This window comes from Colobus angolensis, unplaced genomic scaffold (assembly GCF_000951035.1).
Source record: "Colobus angolensis palliatus isolate OR3802 unplaced genomic scaffold, Cang.pa_1.0 Scaffold129, whole genome shotgun sequence".
Lineage (NCBI taxonomy): Eukaryota > Metazoa > Chordata > Mammalia > Primates > Cercopithecidae > Colobus > Colobus angolensis.
Genome location: NW_012114141.1, coordinates 6358736 through 6375347, shown reverse-complemented (window position 1 = coordinate 6375347; position 16612 = coordinate 6358736). Strand labels below are relative to the sequence as shown.

General features: G+C 36.8%; 1 protein-coding gene across 1 annotated transcript in view; it reads right to left on the bottom strand.

The window, feature by feature from the left end:
• Positions 1 to 16612, bottom strand: part of KCNH8 (potassium channel, voltage gated eag related subfamily H, member 8) — a 373663-nt gene that overhangs the window by 157279 nt on the left and 199772 nt on the right. The window contains exons 4-5 of the mRNA XM_011933727.1: positions 12446 to 12573; positions 7058 to 7298 (exon numbers count right to left, since the gene is read on the bottom strand). Coding sequence (XP_011789117.1) covers positions 7058 to 7298; positions 12446 to 12573 — 369 coding nt within the window. The remainder of the gene's footprint in view (positions 1 to 7057; positions 7299 to 12445; positions 12574 to 16612) is intronic.

Sequence of the window (16612 nt, the reverse complement as noted above, 5' to 3'; positions counted from 1 at the left end):
CTACAGAGACAGGCAGGTTTCCTTGAGCTGCTGTGAGCTTCACCCAGTTCGAGCTTCCCAGCGGCTTTGTTTACCTACTTAAGCCTCAGCAATGGAGGGCGCCCCTCCCCCAGGCTCGCTGCTGCCTTGTGGTTAGATCGCAGACTGCTGTGCTAGCAATGAGGCAGGCTCCGTGGCCGTGGGATCCTCCTGGCCAGGTGTGGGTATAGTCTCCTGGTGTGCCCATTTCCTTAAAGCGCACTATTGGGGTGGGAATTACCCGATTTTCCAGGTGTTGTGTGTCTCAGTTCGCCTGGCTAGGAAAACGGATTCCCTTCCCCCTTGTGCTTCCCAGGTGAGGCAATGCCTCGCCCTGCTTCAGCTCTCGATGGTCGGGCTGCAGCAGCTAACCAGCACCGATTGTCTGGCACTCCCCAGTGAGATGACCCCAGTACCTCCATTGAAAATGCAGAAATCACCGGTCTTCTGTGTTGCTCGCGCCGGGAGTTGGAGACTGGAGCTGTTCCTATTCGGCCATCTTGTTCCGCCCCAAACCCATGTATTTCTAAAGTATCTCCCATGGTTGGTATTGCCCTTCTGAGAATCAGCAAACTAGAACTACGGAAGTCGATGCAGGAAATAACCTTAAAATACAGCATTGAAAAAAAATGCCAAATATGTATGGATTATTTTGAGTTATAATGACTGGGAACATTACTGGTGTGTAGTGGGCACTGAATCTATAAATTACCTTGGGCAGTATGGCCATTTTCACAATATTGATTGTTCCTATCCGTGAGCATGGAATGTTCTTCCATTTGTTTGTGTCCTCTTTTATTTCTTTTATTTCGTTGAGCAGTGATTTGCAGTTCTCCTCAAAGAGGTCCTTCACATCCCTTGTAAGTTGGATTCCTGGGAATTTTATTCTATTTGAAGCAATTGTGAATGGGAGTTCACTCATGATTTGCTCTCTGTTTTTCTTTTATTGGTGTATAGGAATGCTTGTGATTTTTGCACATTGATTTTGTATCTGGAGACTTTGCTGAAGTTGCTTATCAGTTTAAGGAGATTTGGGGCTGAGACGATGGGGTTTTCTAAATATACAATTATGTCATCTGCAAACAGTGACAGTTTGGCTGCTTCTTTTCCTAATTGAGTACGCTTTATTTCTTTCTCCTGCCTGATTGCCCTGGCCAGAACTTCCAACACTATGTTGAATAGGAGTGGTGAGAGAGGGGGAATGCTTCCAGTTTTTGCCCATTCAGTATGATATTTGGGGTGGGTTTGTCATAAATAGCTCTTTTTTGAGATATTTCCTATCAATACCTAGTTTATTGAGAGCTTTTGGCATGAAGGGCTGCTGAATTTTGTTGAAGGCCTTTTCTGCATCTATTGAGATAATCATGTGGTTTTTGTCTTTTGTTCTGTTTATGTGATGGATTATGTTTATTGATTTGCATATGTTGAACCAGCCTTGCATCCCAGGGATGAAGCCCACTTGATCGTGGTGGATAAGGTTTTTGATGTGCTGCTGGATTCGATTTGCCAGTATTTTATTGAGAATTTTTGCATTGATGTTCATCAGGGATGTTGGTCTAAAATTCTCTTTTTTTGTTGTGTCTCTGCCAGGCTTTAGTATCAGGTTGATGCTTGGCTTCATGATATGAGTTAGGGAGGATTCCCTGTTTTTCTGTTGATTGGAATAGTTTCAGAAGGAATGGTACCAGCTCACCTTTGTACCTCTGGTAGAATTTGGTTGTGAATCCCTCTGGTCCTGGACTTTTTTTGGTTGGTAGGGTATTCATTATTGCCTCAATTTCAGAGCCTGCTATTGGTCTATTCAGGGATTCAACTTCTTCCTGGTTTAGTCTTGGGAGGGTGTATTTGTCCAGGAATTTATCCATTTCTTCTAGATTTTCTATTTATTTGCATAGAGGTTTTTACAGTATTCTCTGTATTGATATCCCCTTTATCATTTTTCATTACGTCTATTTGATTCTTCTCTCTTTTCTTCTTTATTACTCTTGCTAGCGGTCTATCAATTTTGTTGATCTTTTCAAAAAATCAGCTCCTGGATTCATTGATTTTTTTGAAGGGTTTTTTGTGTCTCTATCTCCTTCAGTTCTGCTCTGATCTTAGTTGTTTCTTGCCTTCTGCTAGCTTTTGAATGTGTTTGCTCTTGGTTCTCTAGTTCTTTTAATTGTGATGTTAGGGTGTCGATTTTCGATCTTTCCTGCTTTCTCTTGTGGGCATTTAGTGCTATAAATTTCCCTCTACACACTGCTTTAAATGTATCCCAGAGATTCTGGTATGTTGTATCTTTGTTCTCATTGGTTTCAAAGAACATCTTTACTTCTGCCTTCATTTCATTATGTACCCAGTAGTCATTCAGGACCAGGTTGTTCAGTACCTGTGTACTTGAGCGGTTTTGATTGAGTTTCTTAATCCTGAGTTCTAGTTTGATTGCACTGTGGTCTGAGAGACAGTTTGTTATAATTTCTGTTCTTTCACATTTACTGAGGAGCGCTTTACTTCCAACTATGTGGTCAATTTTTGAATAAGTGTGATGTGGTGCTGAGAAGAATGTATATTCTGCTGATTTGGGGTGGAGAGTTCTGCAGATGTCTATTAGGTCCATTTGGTGCAGAGCTGAGTTCAATTCCTGGATATCCTTTTTAACTTTCTGTTTCATTGATCTAACGTTGACAGTGGTGTGTTAAAATCTCCCATTATTATTGTGTGGGAGTCTAAGTCTCCTTTTAAGTCTCTAAGGACTTGCTTTATGAATCTGGGTGCTCCTGTATTGGGTGCATATATATGTAGGATAGTTAGCTCTTCTTGTTGAGTTGATCCCTTTACCATTATGTAATGGCCTTCTCTGTCTTTTTTGATCTTCGTTGGTTTAAAGTCTGGTTTATCAGAGACTAGGATTGCAGCCCCGGCCTTTTTTTGTCTTCCATTTGCTTGGTAGATCTTCCTCCATCCCTTTATTTTGAGCCTATGTGTGTCTCTGCACATGAGATCGGTCTCCTGAATACAGCACACTAATGGGTCTTGACTCTTTATCCAATTTGCCAGTCTGTGTCTTTTAATTGGACCATTTAGCCCATTTACATTTAAGGCTAATATTGTTATGTGTGAATTTGATCCTGTAATTACGATGTTAGCTGGTTATTTTGCTCATTAGTTGATACTGTTTCTACCTAGCATTGTCTTTACAATTTGGCATGTGTTTGCAGTGGCTGGTTCCAGTTGTTCCTTTCCATGTTTTTAGTGCTTCCTCCAGGAGCTCTTGTAAGGCAGGCCTGGTGGTGACAAAATCTCTCAGCATTTGCTTGTCTGTAAATGATTTTATTTCTCCTTCACTGATGAAGCTTAGTTTGGCTGGATATGAAATTCTGGGTTGCAAATTCTTTTGTTTAAGCATGTTGAATATTGGCCCCCACTCTCTTCCGGCCTGCAGTGTTTCTGCCGAGAGGTCTGCTGTTAGTCTGATGGACTTCCTTTTGTGGGTAACCCAACCTTTCTCTCTGGCTACCCTTAACATTTTTTTCTTCATTTCAACTTTGGTGAATCTGATAATTATATGTCTTGGAGTTGCTTTTCTTGAGGAGTATCTTTGTAGGTATTCTCTGTATTTTGTAAATTTGAATGTTGGCCTGCCTTGCTACGTTGAGGAAGTTCTCCTGGATAATATCCTGAAGAGTGTTTTCCAAGTTGGTTCCATTCTCCCCGTTACTTCCAGGTACGCCAATCAGGCATAGATTTGGTCTTTTCATATAGTTCCATCTTTCTTGGAGGTTTTGTTCATTTCTTATACCTCTTTTTTCTCTAAACTTCTCTTCTTGCATCATTTCATTCATTTGATCTTCAATCCCTGATACCCTTTCTTCCAGTTGATTGAATCGACTACTGCAAGCTTGTGCATGCAGCACATAGTTCTTATGCCATGGTTTCAGCTCCATCAGGTCATTTATAGTCTTCTCTAAGCTGTTTATTCTAGTTAGCCATTCATCTAATCTTTTTTCAAGGTTTTCTAGTGGCTTTGCGATGGGTTTGAACATCCTCCTTTAGCTCAGAGAAGTTTGTTATTACCAATTGTCTGAACTCTTCTTCTCTCAACTTGTCAAAGTCATTCTCCATCCAGGTTTGTTCCATTGTTGGCAAGGAGTTGCATTCCTTTGGAGGAGAAGAGATGCTCTGATTTTTAGAATTTTCAACTTTTCTGCTCTGTTTTTTCCCCATCTTTGTGGTTTTATCTACCTTTGGTGTTTGACGATGGTGATGTACAGATGAGGTTTTGGTGTGGATGTCCTTTCTGTTTGTTAGTTTTCCTTCTAACAGTCAGGACCCTAAGCTGCAGGCCTGCTGGAGTTTTCTGGTGGTCCACTCCAGATCCTGTTTGCCTGGGTATCACCAGCAGAGGCTGCAGAACACAAATATTGAAGAATGGCAAATGTTTCTGCTTGATCCTTCCTCTGGAAGCTTCGTCTCAGAGGGGCACCCGGCCATATGAGGTGTCAGTCAGCCCCTACTGGGAGGTGTCTCCTATTTTAGGCTACTCCGGGATCAGGGACCCACTTGAGGAGGCAGTCTGTTCATTCTCAGATCTCAAACTCCATGCTAGGAGAAGGATTACTCCCTTCAAAGTTGTCAGACAGGGAAGTTTAAGTCTGTAGTAATTTAACAAATATTAAATGGTATGAACACCACCTTCACATTGTAAATATACAATATTATAGGCAACTATTTTGTCCCCAGTATTTTAACTCATTTGTCAATGATCACTTTTAGGCCGCCTTTTTGAAATATTTTATAGAATAAAGGTTTGGGGGAAACAGAGAAATATTAATGTAAGTCATTTTTCTAAATATGCTATAATTATAGATATGCTTAAACTCATTCAAAAGAAAGAGCAAGCAGATAACACCAGGAAAGAACAGGAAAGTTTTTACTGCTTATAAAAATAAGTCCGTCAACAAGGGATTTCAGGCAGGAGTCACACTAGAACTGCTTGCAGACCAAAATTTCAAATCCTAAATGAATCTTTGCAGAAAGTAAACTGCAAAAAAATTGGAATGGGTTTTCATTCCTTTGTCATGTAGCTAGTAAGGGATGGATATTGCCTACTGGGAGAACCATCTTGCTGCCTGAAGAACAGTAGAAATGACAGTAATAAAAAACACAGAAGAATTTAGGGGTTGCTATCAGGGGAGCAAGAGAGTCTCCATTGGTTTAGTAGAGAAGAGCAGCCTTAAAACGAAATAAACAAAAACTTTTAAACTATCTCCGTCAAAGGTATGAGTTTTTATGGGAGTAAATAAGTCATCATCTGTTAATGAACACACAGTAACAGAAGTGGCTTCTAACGCCAAAGAATTTCAAATATCTAAGAACCAGGAAGAATGGAAAGGAAAGTTCAAGATATAACTTGACCTAATAACAAAGTTGTAAATAACAATAATAAGATGATGAAGTATTTGTTAAGCAGATACTTACATCTATCATTTCATGAAACCCTATGCAATCGTTACTACAAAAAATGAAGGCTTAGACATGTTGAGTGACTGCCCAAATTCTTGAGAATTTTGACCAGGTCATGGAGACTGTTTTTAGAATGTTAATTTATGTGTGCATCATGGTTGGGTGGAAGGAGACGTCAGATGTTGGCAAAGTAAAAGGATACAAAACCATAGACACACCCAATCTGTCTACCATTTTCATTTTAAATTCTTGTTCAAACTGGAATGTTATTTTCCATTTAACCTTTATTTAATAGATCCCTTTATGGTTACAACTTTCTAATAAAGGATAGCTATATTTTAAAATTAAAAAATTAAAAATAAATTTGCCATCTGCCTAACTAGACAACATTGCCATCTAGTGGCCTAAACACACTACAGCTACCACTTCGGGGGTGACAGCAGGGGTCCTATCAAGGCTCTGAAGGATGTGCTCAGTAGATACAATGTTAATAATGATGGCAAGCCATATCAAGAGCACACAAACTCATCCAAAGCAAACGTGCTGACATTCAACAAGAAAACCCACTCTAACCTCAAAGATGTAACAGCTTCACTGAGAAAAAAAACAACTACCACCACCATTGAACCAAGGTTTTGATGTGCCTCACTTATGTGTTTATTTTTCTTTGAAATTTTAAGATCCATTTCTTACTCCTGTGTTCACCTACCTGCATGGTAATGTTTCCAAACATTCTCTCATCTTTACGGTAAGAATATAGCCCTCTATCAACATGACCAAGGAAAGAAGCAGGTATCAGCTGCTAATGACAGTCAATAATTCAACAGGGAGTCAATCTGTTGACTTAACAGACTTTAAGTTAAGTTTAAGTCCCTGTTGACTTTAAGTCAGGGACTTAAAGACCCGGAATCTGTCCTAGAATGAGCAAGCTAAAGCTAGGCTTTGGTCTAAACAAGATGAAGATTTAAAGGACAGGAAAATAGGAAAGGGCTTACAAGATTGGCACAGATGCAGCTTCCACTGAGGTACCCAATATTCTAGTGATAAATTCTCTTGACAAACATCCTTTGGGGCCTTTTCTTTAATTAAAATCAGATACTCACTGCTTCTCCAGATTTACTGCAAGGCTTATGTAACGCTTTGTTTCTGCAACCAGGTCACCTATTGAAACCACCAATGTGCTGAAAGGGCACGGAAGGGCATGGAGAAAGAACCACGTCGAGGAGTGGACCACTGTCACAACACCACTGGTGGGTTTCTGCCAAATCCCATCTCTGACCCTACAAGTTTAAGATCATGAAGGATGTGAGAGCACAAACAAAACAGCTGTTAAATCTTTTTTAGCCCATTTTGGATGAAATAAGTATAGAAACACAGGAGATCAGTTTAGATCTGTTTGAATAAAGGGACAGGAAAAGTTGGAAGAGGCAATTTTCAGAAATCCAAATACAGTATGTGCTTCTTCAAAATTTGCATCAGAGGCTGAATCACGCCCATGCAAATGGATCTTAGTTCAAATTCATGTCAGAAAAATCTGGAACACACTTCACTTCCCATATGCAAATATCCTAAGAAAGCAGCTGTTTGTTCTTACCTATAATAAAAAGGATCTCCACTGCAATGTCACTGACGGTTGTGCTCCGAGTTGTGGATAGGTCGTCATTGCCAATAAAGCAAACGTTGTAAGGTACAGTCACAGCAACATAAAACGTTGCCAACAAAATAAGCCAGTCCCAGCCAGCTTTAAAAGTGCTAAAATGCAAAAGTATGAATTTGGACTTTTTTGCATCAGAAACTTTATACTCCGGAAATGCTGGTTTATCTACAAAAACATTCTGTGGATGAAGACAAAAAGGAGAGAAAGGAGAAACACAACGTTAGAAACAAGGATTACATAGTTTGAAACATACACTTTTGTGAGGAGGATCATTCACTACACAATGCAATATCTTACAAGTGACTTTTAAAAGTTGGTGATGCAAAACATCTAAACATCTAAAACTGAGCAGAAATCTTTGTTATAAGGAACAGGAATATGCAGAGTTTAGTCGTGAAGCTAAGTGAGTAATCCAGATTTTGTTCATTAAAAAATAAAAAAGACCATTACCTAAGATATCATCAAAAAACATTCACAGTTACATGTAATCCTCCACACATTATAAACAAAAAGCTATATTTACATTCCTATTGTCATGAGAACATTCTGTATACTTATAGATTTCTGATGACAGTCATTATCTAAAGACTACATTTGACCTGATATTTTACTCATGACAGCAATGGTATCTTTCTTTCCAAAAAGAATAGATATATGACCAATAATATATTGTAAACAGTTTACATTTCTTTCCAAATATAGCTAAGTCATGCTAACTACTTTCATTTTTTGCATTGTGGCTGTTGGTGAAGTTGGGAACCCAAACCTCATTAGCTTGATAGACACAGATGCAGTCTGACATGCACCAGACATTGTTCAGATAGTAAAGTAAGAAACAGTTACTTAAGAGTTATTATTCAAGTCAGGGGAGGAGAAAGCCAGGGTTCACTGTGCAGTTGACTAAATGCAGAATAGCTGGAGTTTTTGATAACCGTAAAAGCACTTCACTTTGAATGCAGTTGAAATTGATGAACAATTCCCTTCTTGCTAGAAGACAAAGGGAGGCCCAACAATAGCATGTGTGGAAATTTGACAAGCCTGTGACCAGATACTTGCAGACCTTGCTTTGACCTCAATTAATGAGAAATACAAGCTAGGTAATGGAAACTTATATTTGAAAGTTTAGTTGAATTAACAGAGAATTAAAAATTCCAGAATACATGTTACTTGTAGGTCACAATGTTGTGTTCTTGTCTCACTCATTGAGGGAAGGGCAGATTAATGTGAAGTGTTCGGGGATCCTGAAGTACCTGAGGATTCAAGAAAGGTTCAGAAACATCAGGAACATTTAGCTCTAAGTGGTGACTGTCAGTGATTGAATAGTTCTGCTACCTTGATATTAATGCACCCCTGTCTGGCATTTCTCTTTGGTAGGTATTTTCAACCCATGTTTCCACTTCCTGTTAATATTCTCACTCAACCCACACAGGCATCTCATAATGTCAGCACTTCATGGTGGGTCACTGTTAAACTATTTCCAGATGGTCCTTAGACGCCCATCTGCCACTGCATCTATGTTTCATACAATTCCCTAATATTCATCCTGTCTCCTTTGCCTCATTCTCTGGTTTCAAGAAACCAGTTCCAAAGGTAAACTCTGGCATAAAATAGAGAAGAGGAGACGAAGTAGCCCTGTTGGGCTTCTCATAAAAATTCAGTCTGTTACATTGGAAGAGGGAATTGAGGTCTGTAACCATTAATCTTCCCACCATTGATAAACACTTCTAGTTATAATAACATGATTGATTCTAATCCAACTTTTCCCTGAATATTTACTACAATAAAGAGTTATCAGAAGCCTTGGGAAATATCTCATTTTCTATCCACATAACTTTTTCCTATCATATTACAGAAATTAAAATTTTACAGTGCTTGAGGGAACATCGATATCTAGGGGTAATGATTTGGGAAAATTAAAAAGTGAAGTTTTTGTTTTTGTTTTTGATTATGCTGATAACGAAGCATTAGGGATTCTGTCACAAAAGTTCAGCAATATATCACTTTTCTGTACAAATCAGAAAATAAATCACATAGTTTCATTTTGTAAGCTACTTAGAACATATTTTTAAAATATTTTTAAAAGATACTGAGAATTCAATACATTTGAGATTAGATTTAAATTTTGAAATGTTGTTAACTCAAATCCTGCAAACATCTTTAATCACCTGAGTGAAAAAAAATAGATGCTCCTCTTCTTCCACCAGTTTTTGTAACGTTTTATCCAAATCCTTTCAAATGAAAAAAATACTTAAAATTGTAAAAAAAAAATTGTACACAGTTGTAAAATTATGCTTTTTAGCAGGAAGTAGGGAAGAAGACATGTTATTTGTAACTGTCAAACATGGAGTTTGCCTAGTCTAGACGTTAGGTTTATCTTATTTATTAATCTTCAATCATATTTCTTTAGTACCAATGGTGTTTTAGATGTTTAACCTCTAACCTATGAAACCAGCAAAATAGTTAACTCCAGTGCCTAATTAAGGTAATTGTTTCCTAAACTACTTTTGCAATAGTTCCTTTGAAGCTATCATCTGAATGAGCAAGAGAATGTGAAAATATTTCTACAGTCACTTCAGTGAGTAATCTAAAGCCAGTGTATGCCTTTGATGATCACCACTGTTCCCTGCCAGAAATACGCATTTGTAGCACTCTCCTTTCAAGCTTCCGAGGCTCTAGTGTGATCTTTAACATTTCTTTGTGTTGGAAACATTTGCATCATCTCATTCTCATTTGATTGACAGAATAACAAATTAAGGAAGGCAGAATTCGAAAACACCTTTTTCAAGGTATACCAGGCAAAGTTAGAGCCAGACTAAAATATGTTGCATCCTGATTCCCAAACCTGCTAATGACCTGATGAGTTCATTTGACTATGGCTGAAGTGTATATTCCTGTTCCACAGAACTGTATCTGAGAAACAGCAAGGTAAGAGTCAGAAGCACGGTGGCTTTGAATTAGAAGATTAAAGGTTGGGTACCACAACTGCTGTTTCTAATAAGTTGGTTTTTTACCATCATTAAAATGGGACTAATAAAAATCAGACCTAGTACTGGCTTCTATAAGAATCAAATAATATGATTTAAGTAAAAGGAATTTGTAAATAGCAAACGACTATAAAATGTTAAGAATTATTTTTTGTGTGTGCAAATGTTATTACAGCCAGAATTTCCAGAAAATTTGTTTATTTAATAAACTATACAAGTCATTTCCTCTTCTCCCTTCTGTCTTCCTTCTATCTTCCATTTAGCCATTCTACTCTGTTATCCCTGAAAGGAGATGGTGAACAGGTGAACAGGGCAAATCCTGATTCCATACTTTGCTTCAGGAATAAGATATTACCTGTAGTATTAGAGTCACTGTGCTGATTAGGCATCTTAAATTACTATGTATTATTTTAATACTCTACCCTGATGTTTGCATTTCTTAAATGAATGGCAATTAAGCAAATTAGCTAAGTAGTGGGAGTTATACTTTTTTTGAAATCAAATTTTTAAGTACTGCTTTGTACTTTGTTAAATCTAAAGGGAAAAATAGCATGCCCAGCAAATGCATTTTAAAGCACTAATTCTTACTATGTTTAAATTCTCCACTAAAAGCTAGATTCAGTCTGTTATATTGGAAGAGGGAATTGAGGTCTGTAACCATTAATCTTCCCACCATTGATAAACACTTCTAGTTATAATAACATGATTGATTCTAATCCAACTTTTCCCTGAATATTTACTACAATAAAGAGTGTCAGCTTTCAGCCTTACAGAATCTGTGGATAATATTTGTTTAGGTGCTTTGCTGGTTGGTTTGCATGGAATCAAGCCCAGATGTAGTTCCCTTTGTTTCTTCCCATAACTTGCTTATGTCACTAAGGCTGACTTGGTAACTGAAAGGGGATGTAAATAGGCACCAGTGGAAGAATCCATAGATCAAGTGGTGTGTACTGTTTCAAGCCTCTCCCTGGATTCCCAGGAAATCAATATAACACTAGGGCACACATATCCCTAGAGAACCTTTATATTGAATTAGGACCAAAAAAAAAAAAAAAAAAAATCAAAATGTGACCCTCCACAGTGGTACATGGCAGACCAGCACGGACATGGTTGATGGTCCTGGGAGGACAAATGATTCAAAATATCTTGTTTTGGCTTCCAGAAAGTTGCACTGAAGTAGATCCAGGTTTGCAGCACTTTCATGTCAAATCTCGCTCCTCACCCTAGGTTCATACATCTTTCTTTGTTCACTACAATCAGAGAAATGAATACTTTGTATGTCTGATGAATGGTCCTGTTTTATCAAAGCATGTGTATGTGTATGTCAGATTAGGTAGTCCTTGAGCTTGCTATGTTAAAAATAAAATGCCAAAGGATCCCCCCTCTGTCGTTAACTCCCAGAACTTCTGGATCTTAAATCAATTCCAAAATAGATCTGGCCATTTCATGTGATTTTTTCTTGTCATTGGCAAGTTAGATGCTGGTATTTAATCTGCCACCTATGGTCACACAACCCCCCATATATGTTTTGATGATTCCATAAGGCAAATTAATGACATTAACATCATTTTAAAACTCTGACTATCTACAACTAAATAGACGTTGTTCTAGGTTTCTCAGTGAAGTCTGTTAGTGCTAAGAACCAGTTACAAAATTTCGTGTGAAATCCTGGAGGATATATGTCATGTAAAATTGGAAAGAATCACCTTATACAGGCATAGTTATTTGTCGTGGCTTTGACAGAGAGACACCATATTTCAGAAAGCAACTCTATTGTAATTTACTAAAAGTGTGACTTTCCAAAATTGTTTAATGTATGGTATGCAATTGTAAATCCAGTGTTTTACTGTGAAATTTTCAACTGTGTTTTATATAAAATGAAAGATTTTTAGTGGAGTAATGGCTTTGATTTGGTCATGTTTCTCCTGGATAAAAGCATTTGTAGAACTAGATAATGTGCAAAACGATGGAACTAAAATTAAATTTGAGAAATTTTAACCAATAAACTATGAATGTGTAATATGACTTGCTGCATCATTTTTGCTTCATGAAATGTAACCAGTGTGTTCCCATTTGCAGTGTTCCTAGTACCATATTTACTTCACTGCAATAATATTCTAATCTCTATGCTGTGATAACACTATGATTAAGCACTTTTATTATAGAAATGCCTCATGACTGCTGACCTTTTCCAGTTTGTTCTATATAGAAAAGCACAAACCAAAGTGGAAAAAAAAAGTAGGCAGGCCAGTAAATGGGTAATTGAGGCCTTTCTTTAACGAGTCAAACATTGCCACCAGGGGAAACACTAGCATTCGTCCTGTACACACATACCACCTACGTTATTTATTTTCAATTTGTTCTTTTCTCTTCTTTGCAGGTGCCCAGAGATGTGATAAAGGACTGCTCGACTCCGTCTCCGGGCTGAGTCAAAGTGGGTCCCTGCTCTTGATCTTCCTTTGACTTTGTCTGGGGGAAAACAAAGCTCATTAGACACAAATGCATGCATCATTTCACCTCCAGAATGCCATTTTGACAGTTCCCTTTCAAGAGCATATTGTACGTGTTTTCCAATACCTAAAATAATCTGCTGGATCCTAAGGACATTTAATTTAATTTTAGTCCTTTATAATTTGTACATTTTTATCATCATATTGACTGCATTAATTTTTAAAAATTATAGTAAAACATACATGAACAGAGGAGAACTTTCAAATAGTTCAGGAAATCATTAATAGGTATTATTCCTTCCTTCCTGCTATTCCACACTGAAATCACTAATTCTACTCTCAACATTTAAAAACATTCTTTCCAGAAAAATTTCTAATATGTACCCTATATCCACACTTATAATTATTTTTTCTCTGCATAAATATGTTTACAGTAAAAACTGTTTACTTATTACTTTTTTCACATTAAAATACTTGTAAATCATTCAATATTTGCATATTATAGTTCTCTCCTTTTTTTTAAATGACTAATAGCACACTATGTTAAGGATATAACTAATTTTATTAATTTTACTATTTCTCTATCATGAAGATTCAGATTTACCTAAGATTTTTTTGTCAAAATCTGTGTGGCCAGTCCTGCAAAGAAAATTCTTAAATGCATACAGCTTTGAGTTTATTAAGTAAATAAATTACTGGCAGAGGTATGTACATTTTAAATTTTGGTATACATATTCCACATTTCATTCCAGCAATTTACAGTACCAGCAAGTGAATAGATGTGCCTGCTTCACCACACACATGCCAAAACTATAAACTATTAAATGAGTATTGGCTAATATTTGGATAGTTGAAAAACGCCATATTAATTTATATTATAAAAATCATGAGTGTGGATGAGCATGCTTTAAATACTTATTGTTTGTATTATTTTTCTGGTCTATTCAGTTTTGTCAATTTTGAAATCGAAGTAGTGTTTTTAAATTTATTTGCAGTAGCTCTTTTTATACTAGAGTAATGGCCATTTTCTCATCATATTTGCCAACAAAAATGTTCCCAGTTTGTTCTTGACTTTGGAATTCGTTTATGCAGTTTATAAGTTCTAAAATACCTGTTGTCATGTTAGAGTAGGTAGTTAGTCAGACATGAACAGTGCAGGAGAGGACCATCTCCCCAGGAATGTCAAGCAAACATTAGTTGATGGTCTGGTGGTTGCTAAACCATCGCTCTGAAATGATAATTGGCTGCAGCCAGTGCCAGCGAAAGACAGTATCCCGATAGGTAGAAAACACCTGAGCTGGTGATGTTAGCAGTTGAACGAGTGGGCTCAAGCATGTACACTAAGAGGCAAAATGGTGGTGTTTAACTGGTACATAAACTTTCTCTGAGAATGCGCTACTGGTAAGGGAAAGCACCTCAAGTGAACATGCGCACAGCTTCAGTAAACACACTGTGCATGCAGCCCCTCCCTAGTGCTGGCAGGCCACTGCGCATGTGGACAGCCCACCTCAAGAGAAGAGTCAAGAAAAGAGAAATGGAAACCCTAGAACCATGCTAATGTGTAAAACCCCAAGTCAAAGGCTGAACAGGGAACTTGGATCTCTCAAGTCATGTGCTTGGCCCACTTCCAAGTGTACATTGCTTCCTTTCATTCCTGCTCTAAAGCATTTTAAATAAACTCTCAATCTTAAAACTTGCCTTGGTCTCTCCCTCTGCCTTAAGCCTACTTCTGCCCCTTGGCTGAATTCTTTCCTCCAAGAAGGCAAACATCAAGTTTGCTGCAGACCTATATGGATTTGCCGCTGGTTTCAGTCAGACTCATCTTTCCATTTCTGGTGTCTAGACATTATGCCCTGCATAGCCAAACTATTGTCACACAAAAATATATGCAAGTTTATTCCAATATATTTTGCCCTTACTTTAAAAAGTTTTAACATTGAAATCTTTAATCCAATTGGACTATATTTTAGTAAAACAAAGTAAGGATCTAGCTATATTGTTTTCTTTCTAAAGGGCTACTGTTCAAGAAAAATAAAGTGGTTATGTTATATTAAGAAACATTTAGTCATTATTTGATCAAATTTCACCCTAAATAAATTGTATCTATGTTACAATTATTGCAAAATATAAAAACATTAAAATCTATTTATTTAAGTTCATCATAAAATCTCTCTACTATTATAAAAGCTCTTTGATATCTCTCCTTCATAAAAAAAATTTGGTTTAGTTGCTATGTCATGGAAGCCATATGACTGCTGTTGATGCCTACTGTGTGCCAGGCTCTGTTCTAGATCTTCCAAATTTATTATTAAAATTGATCCTCGTAAGTATCCTATGAAATAAGTATTATTATTCGCCATTTACAGATGAGAAAACGGAAGGTCTAAAAACACATTGGATGGTCACACATCTAGTAACAGGAGTAGAGTCAGTATGTGAAGTCAGATTGATCTCGAGTCCCTCTTCTTTCCACACACAGAACCAAGTCCCTTAGTGACTTCAATTAGTGTTCGGGACTGCTGCTTTTTATCGACTTTCACATAGGGTAACAGGTATTATAATTCTTGCCCATCTGAGACCTCACTCCAAGTCTTTCATGGACTTTAATTACCCCTACCTCCAAAATTCCCACACCACTCTGGGATCCTTTAATGACCAGCAAATGGGGTGTTTGATTCACCGCAAAAGTCTAATTGAATGTTACTTTTAAAAAAAGCATTCACCTTTTGCTGCATACTTGAAAAAATATTGAAAATCAAATTTGCTACATTACTATAGACTTGCATCACTAAAAATAGATTTTAAAACACCCAGAATAATATCAAAAATGACACTTTTTAAAAACTTGTGGCTGAACAAAGCACATTTCATGGTTACTGCTAAAAGTTAAGATCATATCGTTATGTGTTAATTTTTTTGATCTACATAGAATCTTTGTAAATTACATTTGAAAATGGAATTATTACTCCAGCAAGGAGTAATTTTAAATATATTCAAACTTGAAAACAGCCAGAGTTTTCAGACAATCTCTACAGAAATTTGGTAGGAATGGCCAACAGGCTGCTTATACAATATCAATTGGCTTCAAAATGTCAAGTGGAATTACAATGCTAACTACAAAATGAACCAGATTAGATATTCACAACCGTCAATAAGCCAATTCCCTTCTCAGTGGTGAAATCTAATTAATAACTGAGATTTTCCAAATCAAATGATAGCAATTTTACCATCTTAGAAAAGGTCCCCTCAAAGGGAAGTGTCAAAGAATAATTTGTGATAGTCTTGACTCTAAATGGAAGAAAAAAAAGTTTTCTGTGCAAATATTTAGTCACAATTGAACCCTCATGCAAGATTGGGTTGAAAATCATTCTACTTTTCTATAATATTCATGACAGCAATATTTCTAATCTGCATATCTACACAAACCACAAACACATCAGTATGTATATATATATATATATACACATAACATATGGGTGTGTGTGTATGTATAACTAGAAATAAGCCAAATGTCCACAAATAAAACAATGCATACAGGCATAGTAATGACATAGAATATCATAATTCCATCAAACTGAACTTATGTAGGAAATAAATGGGAAATGAATGAAACAGTGTCTTCCTATTAACACAGAAATATCTCAAAAACATAATATTGAGTACACAAGCAAAAAATGAAAGAGAAAAAATGGCAACATTTTAACAATATTCACAGATGTGTAAAACTAAATAATATACTGTTTAGAGAAATGTACAACTGCTGAAAAACTGTATGTAATCACATGACTACAACCAGCTGCACAAGAGGCTAGAAAACAGAATCTCCAGTTGACCACCATGCCTTACTAAATGGTATTAGTATAGTTGTATTTCTTAAACTGGATTGGGGGTATATAATGATTTGTAATAATATTTTATACTTCGTATATATTTTTAATGTAAAATTATTTCATCACAAAAAGGACAACAATAAAGTGATATCAAACCATTTAACAATGAAACCTGATAAAATTATACAGAGTGGTGGTGGTAGTGGTGGTGGTGGTAGGGAACAAACT